The following is an 18250-nucleotide window of genomic DNA, read 5'->3' as shown; positions in this document are numbered from 1 at the left end:
CTTTGCCACACCTCAAAATCCCTGGGACGGGCATCTGAAGGTCTCCAATAAAATCGGAGGCTCTGCAGGAAAATCTGGGCTTTTCCTTTGTTTCCCCAGAACTCCCCAGGTGATTCCAAGTTTGAGAACCAGCACTCTGGATGGAGGCAACAGGGCGAGAGAAAGCCTACAAGTCACAGAAAGATCCTGGTGGATTCGGGAACTGAGGAACAGAGAGCAAAGTGAAGTCAAGAGACGTTGCTGGGAAGGTTGTAGTGGGTGTAGAGCTCCCGCCAAAACGTTCCCGTCCACCCAGGACCTCAGAATATGACCTCATGAATAAATAGGGTCTCTGAAGATGTAAACAAGATAAGGATGGAGATGAAGTCTTCCGGGATTAGGGTGGGCCCTAAATCCAGTGAGAGTGTCCTTAGAGGAGACAAAAAAGGACACGCCGAGAGAAGGCCCCGGGAACACAGAGGCAGAGACGAGGGGTGTGTCTACAAGCCAAGGGACCCTGGGGGTGACCGGCCACCCCCAGGCGCTAGGAGAGAGGCCTGGGACAGAGTCTCCCTCACAGCTTCTGGAAGGGACCAACCCTGCCCACGCCTTGATTCCAGGCTTCCGGCCTCCAGATCTGTGATGGAATAAACTTCTGTTGTTTTAAGCCTCCCAGTTGGTGGCAGTTGGTGATGCCAGCCCTGGGGAACTCACACGAGAGGGAGGCAAGGGCTCAACCTCCCCAGGGGACCTGGAGCTGAAGCTGAGCCCACTGGGGAGCTCAGTGCAAGAAGGAGGAGTGTCCCATTCTAAGGCCACCGGATGAGGGAAGGCCCACAGCGGCAATACGTGGGTCGTCCTGCTGTCGGAGACAACAAGGGCGTGCCCTTCTGACCTCTCCCATGTTCTCAGAGAAGTGGGCAGCGCAGTTATCTGCCTGGAGTGGGAGCAGGGTGAGGGCGGTGTCCAGGGCTGAGACGGTGGGGGAAGGTTCAAAATCCTCTCTCCTGAGACTAAGAGAAGGAACCGAAAGTATCCTTTGGCAACACTGAAGATCTAGTGACACAGGAGCGGCCGTCTGTGCAAAGGTGAGAGGTGACCTCTGGCACGCTGGCCTATAAATACACAGAAGGAATCTGCATGCCTATCAGGCGGGTCCACCTTCCAGACAGGGACCTCCAGTAGTTTGTTCAAGTTTGTTCTACCAGACTCTGAGAACTTACCCTTGAGCCCTCAGATGTTACATAAAAGGCACCTCCAAAGTAAATAAGTTAGCCTTGCAAATAAGTCCCAGCCCATTGAGTGTTTCTCCTACCCACTCACCGGCCTGAGGGCCACACACGAAGTCAATGAGTCAATAAATATTTCTTGTACACATACTGTGCTGATGCATGGGATGGACTAATTATCAATAAACATTTGTCAAATATCTCCTGAAGGACCATGCAGTAGGAGAATCAGTAAATATTTATAGAACTACCAGGCACTGGTCTAGGACATTAGAACAAAGAAGAAAATAAAATTTACAGAAGATTCTAGATGAGAGGGACGGTGGCCAATTGGTAGCTCCATTTGGTATTGCGAGGAAGAGTAGTGTTCTAGAAACCAAAAGAAGAAGGTATTTCCTAGAACTAGAAAGCAAGAGACCCTGGACTTGCTCCCTACTGAATAAAAGTGAGTGAATCACTTTACAAAGAAAGTCTGTTTCTTTATCTCTCAAAAGAAGGTAGTTGAATCAGCCAAATGCTTTCTCAAAATAAAAGGAAAACCCCTCAATTCAAGGCTCAGACAACTTCATAACACTCGGAAGATCTTGCTGGAGGTGCCTGTGGTTTAGTGATTATCCTTGAAGTCTCAGATCGACACGAGTAAAGCTGAGCTGAGGGAGACGGAGAGAGAGATGGAGAGGAAGGTGGACTCCTGTGTACGGTCCGTCCTGAGACCACCTGGTCCCCACACCTTGCTCCGAACCACAGCCCCACTGTGGAGAATGAGTCACCTGCCAGAAAGGGGAGACCTTATCTTCTCAAAACCCCCCAAATCACAGAGGAAGAGCCTGAGTTTCCTTCCCAAAACACCTTCAAAACCAAGGCCAGGGCGGGGCAGCCCGCATGACGAGCACTCAGCCGCCGGGCAGGGTCTGCCGGGTAGAGAAGGGGAATTCCAGTGTTTCTGAGACGCTGTTTTTCACACTCGCCTTCCCTTGCGGCCTACCGTTGGGTCTTCCTTTTCTCACGCCAGAGCACAACCTCACCACCACAGTCAGCTCGACCTGCATCTTGACCCCAAGGCTGGAAGAAATCAGAGAGCTCCTTCGTCCGTTTCCAAAGACCAGCCATGACCAAGCTCTGGCTTCTCTCCCAGAGACGGCCCACCCTCTCCCCTCGCTGGCCTCAGATCCGAAGGGCCACTCTTCCTCAACCCTTTCTGCATAACACAGTCATGCTGGCCCCTCACTCATTAGTGTCTGATTAAGACCACCTCTGGTTGCTCAAAGCCATGCGCAGGGTTTGCCTGATCCGAAGGAGCGCTTGGAATTTGCTGCTGCTTTTTATAAATCGGGAGACTTTGGTCCACCTTCGAAAGTCAGAAGATGTGGCCCCACTGAGTCTTCATTCCCACATGGACAGACTGTCTGGAGTTGAGTAACAACAGCCTGTTTTGATGGGGAACGTGCCTCCCTGGCCCCCAGCCTCCACCTCTCCCTATTGCTGCGCACCTGGCCCTCTCTGCGCATCTCCATGGCCTCCCCAGCCTCTGTGGGAAACTGGGTTCATGACACCTACTGACAGTAAAATGCACAAAAACAGGAAAAAAACCTCTGAAACATAATGGAATATGGAACGTGATTAAAACAACGTGATAAAATTCTTACAAGAAGCTAAAAAAATAATATAAACTGCTTTTATTCCTCAAGCAACGTTGACTTTTTTCTTCTTTACGCTTTTAAGAATGATTTCTAAACTCTCAAAAATTGGACATCAAGCTTTGTTCCATCTTATTGCAAAACCAATACCACAACTGGCAAAAAACACCTAAGAATGAGCTCAAAGCAGCTGCTTCTTTCAAAACCTGGTGGAAATGAGCCTGGTTTCTGCCCAGAGCCCTTCCCAATGGCAGACCTTAGCCGCTGTACACTGGGTTCTGAAACCATCCCGCATCTTTGTGTGGGCATCTTCATCTCCACCAGGCTGCAGCTCGTTGCCGACGGAGAAAACATCTCGCTCCTTTGCAGACCCCAGGCACAGCACCAGACACTGGGAGGATTCTTGGGGAACCACCAGGGACGGGCTGCGGGGGCTGGCTCCTGACCGTCAAAGCGCCCCTTCGAATTCCGACCCTGCCACGTTTTGGTTCTGTTACCCTACCCCTCATCTCTTTCCCTCCTCTTCTCTACAGTGTGCATCATGACAGACACCGGCTCCTCCCCAGGATGGCTGTGAATATTCAGCAAGCTACTGCATGCTGCCCGCTCAGCCCAGGGGCCGGGAGAGCCAAAGCTCAGTGAGCAAGAGCCCCCGTGATATCATCGTTATCCTTCCTGAAAGAACAACAGAGGAAAAGAAAAAGAGGGCACGATGTACAGCGAACTCACTCCAACTATGCCTACCCCTTTTAAAAACCAGAACGACATTTATGCATCTCCAATCCTCTCAACAAAGCTGTAGGCTACTCATTAGCCGTATTATTTTTTAATTTCCTGTGAGGCCACAAAACCCTCCACAAGTAAATAGAAGCAGAGAGAAACCCTTAAATGTGCTCTGGCTCCAGTCCCTTTGGTCCTCTGGGGCCCACTCTTGATGCTTGTGGGTCCTGCGTGTTCTTGCCGGGCACCTGGCCCCAGGGGCCTTGCCAGGCGGCGGCGGGGCGTGGGGGGAGAGGTGGCTGCTGGGAGGTCATGTACAGTTCACTTGCCAAAGACCGACCCTGCCCAGAGCCCCACTTACAGCACTCGATGGGGTTCGATGCAGTCTGCAAGGAGATGATCCTTCCACTGGACTCTGGAATGTGCACCCGGAAAACCAGCCTGACCCGTGTGTTCTTTCTGCCAATGTCCGTCTCGCCTTTGCGCAGCTCAATGTCCGCATTCCTCAGCTTCAGGATGCCTGCGCAGTCGATGCTGCAGGAAGGTTGAAAACCCCATTGAAACCGACCGTCTTAGCAAGCAGGAAGGATCGCCTGCAAAACCACCTTTGTTAGTTAAGCTAAAAAATTCTACAGCCAGACACAGGAAGAAACTGCAATACACTGATAAGTATTCCAGCCAGGGATTTATACCAAGAGCGGGTTGCGGGGGGAATACACTTGTGAAGTAATTAGAGAAATCCCAGTGGAAATCACTTCTCTGGGGAGATTTTTTTCATGCCAACTTTTTGACTCTCAAAGTGCCTGAAAAATTCAAATACACAACTGGCGAAAATTGCTTCTGGACTACTCGAGAGATAAGAGTAGTGTATCAACATTAACATCTTGAATTTGATAAATGCACTGTGGTCACGTAAGAACGCATTCTTGGTCTTAGGATATGCACACAGAAGTATTTAAAAAGTCCAAAGACATGATTTCTGCAACTCTCAAATGGTTCAGGAAAAGAGGAGAGAATGATAAAGCAAATGTGAAAAATGTTAACACTTGGGAAGTCTGAGTGAACAGTATACAGGCGGGCTCTGTATGATTCTTTCAATTTTTCAGTAAGTTTGAGATTTTTTTTCCTCATAAAAAGATTTTTTTTTAAACTCCAACACATGGGTGTGGTCAATGATCCTCAAATTTTAGCCACATGCAAACTACTTGGTGAGTTTTGATCTCTCTGCATCATCACTTTATAATTTCCTTTAGGTTAAAAAAATTTTTAAAATGTAAATCCAATTTAGTCTCATCCCAACCAACATAATCCAAAGATGCATAAGTATTCTTCCTCCCAATACACATGAAAAATACCTATGTAAAGAACTGTTCAAATAGAAACTTTTAGAACAGTAATCTCGCTGGTCCGTCACAGGCTGGAACCACCATCTGTCAACTCCACAGAGTCCCCTCTCCCAAATCCCTGCCGTGTCCCCCGACTCAATCCCTCTGAAGACCCACTGCCCTCCTCAGCCCCAGGCCTTACGTCGCCCTCATGTTGTTTTTTGGCTCCAGCGGGATCTCCAGGACTTTGGTGTTGCCCACAATCTTCTCATAGCTGGTGGTGGTGACGGTTTTTCCCGTGATCCGGTGCACCTGGTAGAAGGCGTGAGGTTTAAGGATCCGCTCATCGGCTGTCCCGATGAAGATCTGCAGCCCCAGGGACTTGTTTTCCATGTAGCCGTGGAGCTGGGGGGAGAGAGAACAAAATCAAATTATCACAGTGCTCTGGACGTGCAGAGTGTGGCAGCCGAGGTCTGACAAACAGAAAGATCAGAGAAGCTCCCGAGCAGCCGAAAGAGCACAGGACTGCTGCTTCGTCTGGAGGAATGGAGACCTGGAAGCCACTGTGCTGCCCGGGGTGGGGCAGGGGGTGCCGGCTGTTGGAGTAAATCACAGGGATCCTCTCTACACTGGAACACTAGGTGGCCATAAGAAAGAATGTGGTAGATGAGAATTTCATTTATGTGGAAAGAGCCAGAAACTATGCTTAAATGGCAGTTGGTGCTCTGGGTAGGGTGACTGTTGCTTGGTGGTGAGGACAGAAAATAATTGCGAGAGAGCTCTTGACAACGGTTGTCTGGGAAGACCGGAAGAAGAACACTCGCTTTTTACATGCCTGTACTGCAATGCACACGTTTGAATTTGTTACTTAGAAAAAGAATAAGCAAGGTGAAAGTATCATCATCTAAGTCCAAAGAAAATGAAAGACTGGAAGAAAAACGTTCGACATGTAACAGACCAAAGGTTAGTACACAGAATGTATAAAGAAGGCCTGTACGAGGGAGTAAGTCAAGGACACGATTCCCCGGCCATCCTAGTGACAACTGAGGACCAACCCCAGTGGCTCTCCCTCATCTCCTTCTCTCTCTTTTCATCCCATCTAACGTACAATGTCTTTTCTCAATTCCTTTTGCTTAGCTCCTTCCCCTACACCTCGACCATCACTTCTTTGAGGGCAGGAATGTCTGTATCTTTTGATATGCCACAGAATCCCTAGCACCTCGAATAATGCTGGGCTTGTGGTAGACATCCTAGCATGTATTTGCTAAATGAATTATTAAAAGTATCCAAAAGAAAAAATGAGCAAGAGGTTTGAACAGGCAATTCACAGCCAGTGGCATAGAAAAGATGTTCAACGTGACTAGTAAAGAGGAAAATGCAAGTTAAACCACCATGAGATGCCACTGTTTACCTTCAGCTTGGCACCCATGTAGATATTTGATTATAGCAAGTGTTTTGCAGACTGTGGGGACATAGGCACTGTCACGCAGCTGATAGGAACATAAACTGGTATAACCATTTTAAAGAGAATTAGAGTAGCAGCTACGAAAATGAAAAACACATACTCCCTATTATCCAGTAATTTCATTTCTCAGTATGTACCTAGCAGAAATATAGTGCACGCAGGAGATATGCACAAACATGTTTACTAAAAAAACAAAAAAAAAATGAACAATCAACAGTTATATCAATAGGCTTAGTGAGCAATATGAGATATCCAGGCTATGAAAGACTGCAGCAATTAAAAATAATAATAATAAGGTAGAGATCTCTGGACTGCTCCAGGAAGATCTAAGACATACTGTTGAAAGAGAAAAGCAATTTGTAGAAAAATACAGGTAGTGTGATACAACTTACTTTTAAAATGCAGAATGTTTTCAACCTACCCATTTATATACATGTAAATGTAATAGGAAAAGATGTAGAAGGATGCACTCCAAACTGACCACACCATGATCACTTGTAGGGATGGAGAAAGAGATCAATATTAGGAATGTTGTGTAGAGGACTTTAAATTTATTCACAATGTTATAGGAAGAATATATGTCTGGAAACTTGTGAAAATTACCATGGGTTTGACAAATACATTAAAAAAAAAAGTGTACTGAGCTGAGAGTTTGAAGATGAGTTCCTGTCTTGCCACTCCCCAGCTGAGAAACGCTAGGCAAATCATTGAATCCGTCTCTGCAAATTAAGGGGAACTATGACAAGCTACAACTAAGATCCCACTCTTCCATAACATTCTACAAACTTTCAGTAGGATCTCTAGTCAACTGCCAAAAAATAAAGGTCCAGCGGATGATTACACATGGTCTAGAATTGTGCTGTCCAACACAAAAATTAAACAAAGTTGAAAATCCAGTTTCTCCGTTGCACTAGCCACATGTCGATTGGTCAATAGCCACAAATGGCCAGAGGCCATGGTAGTGGACAGACACAGAGCACTGCTATCATCGAGGAAAGTTCTGTTGGACAGTGCTGGTCTAGAAAACAGAATTCTCTCGTACTCATCTAAAAACTATACGAAGAGACAAGCTGGAAATGGAGCAGTGGCAGATGACAACCTTTTCCATAATCTGCTAGGCCGACACCCATGGCATGCACCTATGTGTCTGATGCACACCCAAGAGACACCCTAGGGCGAAGACAGACACCCACGTCGGAGCCTCTTATATTTCTCCTCCATGCAAATTGAAGAACAGGGCACTGTTCTCGGTGACAAAAATCAAAGGAAGCAGGACAGTGTTGAGAAGAGATTTTGTTTTTGCTTCACATTTGAAGCCAAGATAAATACATTTCCTCATCTCGCAGCCTGGATTTATCAGGAAGTGGTAAACACAGCATCACGTATAGAGAAGAAAGTAAGTAGACAGCGCCACGATGGACTGAAGTTCCTTCCTCCTTTGATGGCAGAAGAACGGAAATTGCAGGCAGAGTGTATTCACGGTAAATACCTGGGGAACACCTGCAGATAAAATCCACCATGTCTCCAGCATGCATCCACCTGCATCCAGCTACCTTAGTCCCCTCCCCCGCTGGCACGTGCAGCCCAAGCCACCATTTGCCTCGCCCTGGAGTGGCCACCACTGCCCACTAACTGGCCTCTTGCTGGTCTTTCCACAGAACAGCTCACTGATCTTTTAAAAATACAAACCAGGCCAAGATGCTCCCCAGCTTACAAGCCTCCAAAGACTTCCTGTGGCCTTAGAATAAAATTGAAACGCGGTGCCGTGGTCTGTGAGGCTTCCAAGAGCCCAGCCTCCGCCTTCCTCACCCTCCGCCCCATTAGGCTTCTGCCAACAGCAGTCATCCTTCTGTTCCCCACGCATGTCAAGCTCTGCATGGCCTCAGGGCCTTTGCACAGCCATCTTCTCAGCTTGGAATTCTCTCCCACCAATACATTTAGTTCTCGGGTCTCCAGGTCTTTCTGGAACCACATCCTTCACATACAGCCAGGGCCGGGCCAGCTCCTCCAGCTCTGCGAGAGCCAACTGTTAAATTTTTAGGAATTTTAGGAGCCAGCTGACGTCATTGTTGGTAGCTTGAAATCAGCCACGGTAGGAGTATTTACACCACACAAATTGGTGTAAATGCTATCAATCTGGCTCATTTTTCCCCCCGAGAACTGGATATTGAGCATTCACCAGCACGCCGCTGGAATAGGTGCTTGCTTCATTACCATCTGAAATTTTCTTATCAGTTATTTGCTTAGTATTTCTCTCTCCTGCGTGATCATCAGGTCCATGGTAGCAGGAACCTTGTCTATTTTGTTCAACATGATCAATATACATGTTGAATGAATGATCACCACCACCAACAATGCAGCAACTAAGTGTGCACATCCCTCAGGCCAGGCACTGCACCCAACATTTTATCAGCACCCCAACTACTCCATGTAGGGCGGGCCCATTTTACAGGTGAGGAAACTGAGGCTGGCAAAGGTCAGGCAACTTGTTCCAGTCCATACTGCCTGCTGAGGGCAGAGCCAAGTTGTGAACACCGAGCCTTCAGGCCCTGAGTCCACCCCTTAACCGACACACCCTCCACGTCCCCGCATCTGCTCTATGTCCCTGCTCTCTGATCTACGACTACAGGCCAGAAAAGTACAGATCAGTCCCTCAAAGGAAACATGAGACGTGCTCAATTATAAAATCAAGAGTGCCCTTCCTGCTAAGCGAGAGAGAAGAAAAGGGAGACGGAGAAAGGAAAGCAAGCAGACGACAACCACCAAAATAGATAATGCTGCCCCTTGAGACACCGTCTGCTTTAAGCAGGACCACTCTGGGTTCCCGCGCAGCCCCAGGTCCGCTGAACTGGCTGATGCAAGGTGAGCAGCTCGCACTGGTCAGTGTCCCCTCCCCTGGCAACACGAGAGAGGGGCACGAAACAGCAGAAAGAGGAACGTACTTCCCATGTGGTCAGACCTACATGAATCTCAGCCCTGGTTCTGTCTCTTAATAGCTGTGTGCCTTTGAAGCAGGGACGCCACCCCTCTGAGTTTCCATTTGCTCATATAAAATGGGGACATTACCTCCCACACCCCAGGACTCTTCTGAAGATAAAGACAGACAACCTGTGAAGGGCCCCAAAGCATAACACCCAGTAGGTGCCTATCAAACGAGAATTTTCCTTGTCATCAGAGGATGATGCAAATCAATACAAGGAGGTGATATTACAGAACGGAATGGGAAGATGACAAATAAATATGAAAGTCCCACCAAGTGAAAAACAACCCGAAACATCCTCGTGTGTGACAAAAGTCAGGCACCAACTCCGCTCTTCGCCGTGGGCTGATCAGACACTGACGTGGCATGCTGGGTGAAGAGACCGTGCCATCCTGCACGGAAAGAAGAGTTCCCCTCCACCCTCTACCTCTCCTGCCCTAGAAGGTACTAGAAGGTGCCCAGGCCCTGACTGCTGCTCAGTGTGCTTATTCTGGAAGGGCCTCCAACTCTCCGAAGGTTTAGTACGAAGAGCACAGAGCTGTTTACTTGTTTCTCCAAAAATACGAGTGATCTGGGTCTTACAAACACAATTTGATGTCTTGGGATGGCGAAGTCCCAAGACCCTGGGGAAACGCCCTGTTGTCTCCATTTTAGGGAGACCTGGGTCACAGGACCTCTCTCCAGTCTTCCCGCAAGGTCAGGTCTTCTCAAAGGTGTGGGCAAACTGGGTTGCCGTCCAGCCCATTGACGCACAGGCTCAAGGTCAGCTGGTCTCCAAAGCAAAAGAGGCTCCACTTCCTGCAGCCGAGGTGAGAGGGAAAGTTCTCTGCTTCTTGTAATCTCCCAGGCTGTCGACAAGGCCCCTGAAAGGAGTGGTGTCGCCGGTGCACGTCGTGAGGGCTGACACCAGGGCAGGGAGGGACCGAGCTGACGGACGTGCACAGCAATGCTCCGAGGAAAGCAAGGTGATCGGCCCTTCCTGGGTGAGAAAGCTGAGGCTCCACAGGGTGACGTGCCTGTCTTGTGACCCTACAGCTTGAAAGCCATCAGGTGGGACCCCAGGGGTGAGGGGATATTTGCTTCCTCTGTGTCACAGCTGACACCTGACTCAGAAAAAGGCCAGCTCCCCCACGTCTGGACTGTGTGTGCTAAGGCAGGCAGGTCTGCCCCTCCAGCTCAACGAGAACAGCCCAGACCCGAACATCTCAGGGGCCACACAGTGTCACAGACAGAGCCCATCTGCCCCGCCCCCAACTTCAAGTGCTGCCCACTCTTATCCTGATGCACAGATAAAAAGGCATCGGTATTTGTGGATTCTGGCTTTTCCTTGGTCTTGGGTTACAAAAGTTGACAAGGGTTCATTCGTTGCAGGAAAAAACAGACAATACAAAAATACAGAAATTACAAAGAAAATACTCCTTCGAAATAAGTACTTTAGTGTATGTCTTTCCAGATTTTTCTTCTAGGCACATGGATAAACATATTGGGGATTCTATTTTACATACTGTTTCCACTTAACAATATAGTACGACCATTTCCCCTTGCCATTAAGTCTTGTTTTATGAGACAATCTCAAATGACAGCCCAGTATTTCCCAGCACCGGGATTAGCAGAAGGTGAGGGAGGTGCCCTGGGTGCATGATTTAAGGAGGCGCTGGCTCTCAGGACCGTGCCAATGCACGGTGGGCACCTTAAGAGAGCAAGTGCTGCCTTAAGTTTTGCCCCCTTCTCCCTCCCCTCCCTCCCCAGCTGCCACTGTTCCTCTCTTGTCTCTCCAGGTCCCGGTCCCGGTCAGGTCCGGACGGTTCCATCACTTGTATGGACCAGACTTTTAATTTACCCCTACAGTTGGGCATTTAGGTGGTTTCAAACTTCCCCCATCATAAACATTGCAATGAGAACTCTTGTAAATGAATCTTCCTTGAAAACAATTTCTCTATCAACTCTGCTCAGAGCTTTTTAAACATTCTCAGATGGACGGGGCTGCCACCAAATCCAAAAATGTGGGACTGATTTTCAAAATGGCAACTGGCCAAAGAAACTGTTTTGAATTTTACTAAAATCAAACTTTAACAATGTTAAGTAGCATTTTTTTTTTTGGTTGAATTTGGAATATTAGGAAATTGGTATCATCCTCAAAGATTTCACTCTGAAAGAACAGAAAAGCCCGTGGGCGTGTTTTATGGCAGTTCCTCTTTGCCACAGAGCACGTGGAGAGACGGTTTGGATGGGCACACATGGCTCCCAGATTCAAGCCTGTATTTTCGGATGCCAAAGTCACAGAACATACCTGCCACCCAACCCCATGCCCGTCCCTCATACGTGTGTGCATGCACGCACACACATGCACCAGAGGAACTAGGTCATCATTTTTCTCTCATCTCAGTCATCCCCACAAGCCTTACCTGTCCCACTAATGAGCATGTGTTAATAACTCCGTTGAAAATTCTCATTCTTGGTACCTCCCACTGCCTGGTCGCCATATTGGATCCATCTCAAAGTCCTGTCATTTCTATTCCCCAAAGCCCACTCTTTATTCCTCCATCACTTCTTCCTTCCTGAAAAGCGGCTGTCCAACCTACCACTGTTTCTCTCTGTAAGAGTTTCCCTGCATCCCTCTAGCCCTCACCCACCATTTGCCACCCCGGACCAGAATGACCTTAAAATTCTGCTGGCTGTCAATCACTCCCAGCTCCGTTGGCTCCAAGGCCCTGCGTGACCTGGCCCTGCCCCACATCACGCCCCCACCCCCTTTCCACATTCTTCCCTGTGTCTGGTTTTTCAGGAACAGGCCCCCCCCCTCCCTCCACCTCCTCCCCCGCTGCATCCTCATTAATTCCTAGTTACACTGAAGAGCATGGCTCAAATATCATTTCACAAGAAAATCTTTCCTTGCTTCCCAGAGGAGGCGGGGCCTCCCCGTCCTAGTCTTCTTTGTTGTGTTTATAATAACTGCAAGATATAATTAGTTACCCAATTAGTGGTTGCATGTCTGCCTTTCCATTCTGTTAGATTTCTACTGAATTCTTCTACTGCCCTTTACAGGAGAAGAAACTGAGGCTCGGAGACACGAGGTCGCCCACCAAGTCAGCAGCACAGCAGGGCTCTGAGGCCAGGTCTGAGCACAGGAGGGACACCCCCCTTCCTCTGTGGGACTCACACGAGAGACCACATGGGCGCCACCCAGGCAAAACTTGACCTGGTTGAAATACGGAAACATAGGAGCAGAGTCGGCAGAAATCGGGTACGCCCAAACCTGCGGTAGGCAATCCTGCAGTTATCTTTCAAGTTTACAAATGTGCGCTCTCTTTGAAGTTCTGACTCTACTACAAGTGAGTGGGTTATTTTATGGATGTCCCGGCAGATGTGAGGAAACAACTAAGGACAAGGCTTTCGGTGTAGCACCCTTTAAAACAGCAAAAGACTGGAAACAATCTAAAGGCCTATCAAAAGGGTACTGGTTAAGCCCTGGCTGTGTGGCTCTGTGGGCTGGATCATTGCCCTGTACACCAAAAGGTCGCTGGTTCAATTCCTGGGCCGGGTACATACCTCGGCTGCAGGTTCAATCCCTGGTTGGGGTGCATGTGGGAGGTAACTGATCAACGTTTCTCCCTCATGCCCACGCTTCATTTTCCCTTTCCCTTTCTCTCTCTATCCTCATCCCGCCTTCCTTCTTCCTCTGCCTCTAAAATCAATAAAACATATATTTGGGTGAAGAGTAAAAAAAAAAAAGAGTACTGGTTAAGTCACTAGTGGTATATCATGGAATAGAATGCTGTTAGAAAAAAGAATGAATATGCTAGGAAGCAGCATGACAGTTAATATGAATGGCGCCCCCTGGAGGTGTGCAGCGCATAACCTGGGAAACCATACGGGGCAGCACAAGGAAGCCTTTTACAGACTGATACAGAATAATCTCCAAAAGGTACCATAACGATAAGAACAAATATACCTATTCACGTTAAGGTCAGGGGAGTATGTGTCTGTAGGTATGTTTATCTAACCAAAATAAAATTCGAAAGTAGAAATCAGGCCTTATTTAAAGATGGAATTGGATCCTTCTGGGGGAAGAGCTGTATTGTCCCAGAAGCTACTGGCTGTGGTTTCCTGGACTATGACAGAAAAAGTGTTATTCAACACAAAAACTATTTTCTGAATGTGTAGCCTAAAAAAAAAAAATAAAGCCAAAATATTCACTTCAAGAAAGAGACCCTCCTCTGTTTTTCTCTTTATGAGTCTTGACATTTCTGTAAAGGCCACAAGGAAGAAAACTAAAGCGATAACCGTACAAATGCATGTGCAACAGCTCATCCCATCCTGAAAGAAAAGTAAAGACCGAGAACCCACCCACCAAAACCCCAGGGGCCGGAGTCCAAAGTGGAGCGAGGCCTTCAGCGAGGAAGAGGCGGGCCTACGCGCCAGCAGGCTCCTCCGATTCCGGGGCGGGGCCTGTGCCGAGAGACGCAAACCACACGCCACATCCAGCCGAGGAGCAGGTCTTGGTGCCTCAACCGTCAGAACCCACTCATCATCGGACTGCCCCCCGCCGGCCTTACTACGGCCGGCACGGCCTGAGCCGCCATCACCTCTTCCCTGCCTGCGGCGCTGGGCTCCTCGCTGGGCCCATCTCCCGCCTGGACTGGCGCAACAGCCTGGTCTCCCCGCTTCCATCCCCACCCACCTTGCCCCCTCCACCTGCACACAGTCTTCTCTCCGCAGCAGCCAGAAACTTCTTTAAAAGTGGCTGAGACCCTGTTGCTCCTCTGCTCAAATACCCCCACCCCCGCCCCGCCAACAGCAAACATCTTACTCAGATCAAATGCCAATGGCTCCATGACCCGGCCCCCTCTTCTCCCGCTCCAGCCCACCCCCTCCCTCCTTCAACCGCAGCCACACGGGCCTCGTCCTCACACACACAGCAGGCACGCTCCTGACTCAGGGTCTCAGCACTCAGTGTTCCCTCTGCCTGGAACGTTCTCCCCCATGTCCGCAGGGCTCATCCCTCTCTCCGCTGAAACCTTTCCTCAGAGGACTCCTCACGGGAGAGGCTGTCCCCAGCGTGTCCCCGTATGGCACCCGCACCCTTTCACTCTTCCTCCACCCACCCTGTTCTCCGTGGCATCGGCCATCACCACCTGACATTGCCCAATACATTTATTTGACTTTTTTCTGCCTCCCCCACGAGAACATCAGCAGCTTATCTGTGCTGCTCAGCGAGGCACCTGGGGCATCTACAACGCCATGCAGGTGCTTGACGGGCGAGCACCCCTGGAGGGAGGGAGGGAGGGAGGGGAGCCCAACCGCAGGGGCCAGAGTGGCTGCAATTCCACCCAACCCTCCCCTGCCCCATGACGCAGAGCTATTCTGTCGCCCACACTGGTTCTGCTCCAGCGCAGGCAAGTGTCTTCCCGGCCCACAGCGACCACGGTGCCGTGCCCAGCGTGGGCAGGCCTCGGCCAGTTGCACAACGGGTACCTGGACTGCCCTGTCCCTGAGGAGGCAGCCTCTGCAGGGCGTGATGACAAAGGAGCCCCACGTCTGCTCTCTGACCCAAGCTGGGACCCCGCTGGCCGGAGGTGCCTTCGCCCTGGCAGGAGACCTCTGTGACCAGCAACTAACAGGTGCCCACCCCAACCCAGAGCAGGCCGCGTTTTGAATTCACACGATGAGCCATCAAAAGAGAATTAGCCCAAAGAGGACCATGTTTTGAAATCACACGATGAGCCATCAAAAGAGAATTGGCCATTTTGCACAGGCTTGAAAGCAGAACAAGTCAGTCTCTCTCGGTATTCTAAATTAGGAATCAAGTCATTCTATATTTCTCACATCACTGAAAATTAAAAACAGACATATCTACCGCATAGCAAGCACGCTCACTGAAGAGACGCTGGATGGCCTGGAACATGCTAAATTTGTTTCCAATTACCATGTCCACATTTGAAACCCCAAGGAAGCCATAGAAAACGGTGTGGAGAGATCAGAGGCGAGGCCCATTAGCCTAATGGGCCTCAGGACCAAAGGCTGCACACCCCGGTCCCTTCTCCCCGCAGCCTCCCCCCAGGGGTCTGTGAACAAAGAAACTAGATCATTAGGCCGCCCCTCCTCTAGTCAGAGGCCGGGGGCACCAACTTTCCCTTCTCTGCTCCCGCCCACCCCTCTCCACTCTCAGCCCCCAGCTCTGGTCCACGCAACAGAAACGTCAGCTCAGCCCCGGCCGCTCAGCAGCATCCCATGCTGACCAGCCCTCCCTGCTGGCCAAGGAGCAACGGAGTCATCCAGGAGATGAGTCTGGAATCCTGGTCTGAAACATGCAAGCCTTCTCTGAGTTGACCTTTGGAAGGAGTTGTGGTTTTATTGTTGTTGTTTTGTTTTGAAGAAGCATAAATAGTAGATACAAAATAGACAGGGGGAGGTTAAGAATAGTGTAGGAAATGGAGAAGCCAAAGAACTTGTATGCACGAGCCATGGACGTGAACTAAGGGCGGGGGGTGCTGGTGAGGGGTGCAGGGCGGAGGGGAATAAAGGGGAAAAAATAATGGGGCAACTGTAATAGCATAAGCAATAATATATATATTATTGATTATGTATGGCGCATATATGCGCCAAACAAATGCTCTTGACGTCTCCTCTCCGTACCCGCCTTGAGCAGAGCCAGCATCCTGAGCCCTGGAGCCAGACCACCTGGGGTTATAGCCTGGCCCTGGCACTTACCCTGTACTGAGAGGGACATTAGTTCACTTCTCCAGGCCTCAGTTTCTTTGCCTATAAACGGGACTCATGATACTACACGCTCATTGGGCTGTTGGGAGGATCAAATGAACTACATATAGAGCGTGTAGCTTTTATTACTATTCACCTACCTACGGCCAGGCGACTTTTGACAAATTCCTCTTCTCTAGTCTCAGGTCTTGGAAGAAAATCGTCCGGGTGGTCTCTCGGCTCTAACATGTATGGCTCCTTGGGGACATTTAGAATACCAATCTCCTCAGCACAGCCTGCCAGGCCCTGCCTGATCTGGCCCTTGCCCATGTCACCAACCTCATGTCCCCAACGCTGGTCCGGCTACCGGGCACCCCTCCTGCACGCTAACCAGGCGGAGCTTGTTCCTGCCTCAGGACCTTTGCACTTGCTATTCCCTCTGCCTAAAACACTCTCCCTCCCAGGTCTTCCCAGTGCTGGTTCCTCCTCTAAATTCAGGGCTGTCAGGAACAGCCTGGCCAAAGTAGAGCCTCGCCCTCCCCGTTCTGTTGAGTCCCTTCCCGACAGTAGTAAGTGTTGTATTTTGTATTTGCTTATTGTCTGTCCCCACCCTCCCCCCTCCGCCACCACCACAGGAATGAAAGTTTGCTCAGCACTGCGCCACAGCACCTTGAACAGTACCTGGCATGTAGTAGATGTTCAATAAATATTTTCTGAATAAATAAATGAACAGATTAACTCTCGGGCTCCTATGTGGCTCAACATATTGCCGCGTGAGTCATCCTCCAGTGACCCTGAGCAAGGAGACTTATTCATGTCTGGAAGAGAATCCCCGCGTTTGGAGTCTGCCCGGACGCACCACCATTTGAGCCAGTCTGCAGGAATGTGCCTCACCATGAAAGAGACATATTATACCAGGCCAACTCCACTGGAAGTCAATGAGGAGACAAACTCGGGCTAGAAAAATAAAAGGTACAATCTCTTCTCCAGGCAGCACTTCGGGATCGACGCAGGGAGAGACTGAGTCAAAAGTGCAGCAACTTGGCAGCCTCTGGGGACGGGGAGGGAAAAGCGAGGCGCGGGCAACGCCCCCGCCCACCCCCGCTGCTTGTGTTCACCCAAAGACCAGGCGACAAGAGACAGCATGCTTCTCTGGCTTAGGGCGCCGCCCTGATACTGAGGAACAAAGTGTCTGTTGTCTGCAGGGTCCTGAGCCCTGGAAGAAGCAGGGAAGGGGAAGAAGCCTGAGTCCTCCTGGAGGGGGCAACTGAGGACGGAAAGCAGCTCACGCAAACTCTATCCACCTGTGTCGGACCCTGACCAGTGGTACCCGACACGGCAGTGGGAACGCCCCGAAGATGCCGGGACAAGAGTCCCACAGCGCCAAGCCCCGACGGCAGCCCTCCAGAACACTTTGATAAAACACCCCCAAGACACGGCACATCAGCTTTGCGTAAATGTTCCGCCACAGACAGGGACTCATAGCCAAAAGCTATGGCCCTTCCTCCCTCACTGTGGTCAAAAGCTGCCAAAGAACCCCGAGATGGGTGGGAAGAGGCTGGGCCCACCGAGCCACTAAAAAGGTGTGTTATCCCCAATCAAACTGCAGCCCCCGCCCCTGACTCCAGGGCCGCGCAGGTCTGCCTGGATCCTGACCAAGAATTCTGAGTCACTTTTGCCACAAGAGGGGAAAAAAAGGGAGAAGGCAGACGTGATGTGTACCTTTCCGCATGCTATTTTGGGATTTTAAGATCCAATTTCTTTCATTTCAAAGGGTGGGTTTTTGGAGGGCTCTGCATAACTTCTGTGCCCTGCACGCGGCCAGACGGCCCTGAGACGGGCCTCTGGCGGTGACCTGCAAGAGGCGGGGCCCTTTGGCAGCTCCACAAATCCCATCATCCAGGAACAAGGAGACCGTTCTTGTGCAGAGCCGCACCGGGCCTGGCTTTCACAGCGTGATGGAAGCGCGTGGGCCCGTCCAATCTGACTCACCCCTTCAAGGAGGCCGGACCTCGCTCATTCACTCGTTCGTCCATTCGTTTGTTCGTTCGTTCACTCACTCATTCAATTCATTCAGCAGAGGGCCTCTCGGCTGACAGAGGCTAAGCTGGAAGCTGTTCTTCAGGACAGTCACTACGCACCCCTGTGGTGAAGAATCGGGCCCCTGCCTGGATGGATGGTAACCTCTGGGAGTAGCATTGTCCCACAACAACGTA

At 50.0% G+C, this 18250-nt stretch overlaps 1 protein-coding gene across 2 annotated transcripts in view; it reads right to left on the bottom strand.

Moving 5' to 3' along the window:
• The window catches only part of NFATC2 (nuclear factor of activated T cells 2), a 123987-nt gene that overhangs the window by 60818 nt on the left and 44919 nt on the right, over positions 1 to 18250 (bottom strand). For both annotated transcript variants that reach the window (XM_054573594.1, XM_054573595.1), the window contains exons 4-5: positions 5093 to 5295; positions 3927 to 4099 (exon numbers count right to left, since the gene is read on the bottom strand). In XM_054573594.1, the coding sequence (XP_054429569.1) occupies positions 3927 to 4099; positions 5093 to 5295 (376 nt within the window). The remainder of the gene's footprint in view (positions 1 to 3926; positions 4100 to 5092; positions 5296 to 18250) is intronic.

This window comes from Pteronotus mesoamericanus, unplaced genomic scaffold (genome assembly GCF_021234165.1).
Source record: "Pteronotus mesoamericanus isolate MK-2021 breed Mesoamerican mustached bat unplaced genomic scaffold, CSHL_Meso_final contig_25, whole genome shotgun sequence".
Classification (NCBI taxonomy): domain Eukaryota; kingdom Metazoa; phylum Chordata; class Mammalia; order Chiroptera; family Mormoopidae; genus Pteronotus; species Pteronotus mesoamericanus.
Note: the sequence above shows the minus strand (reverse complement) of the source record. Positions and strands in the feature narration are given on the sequence as shown.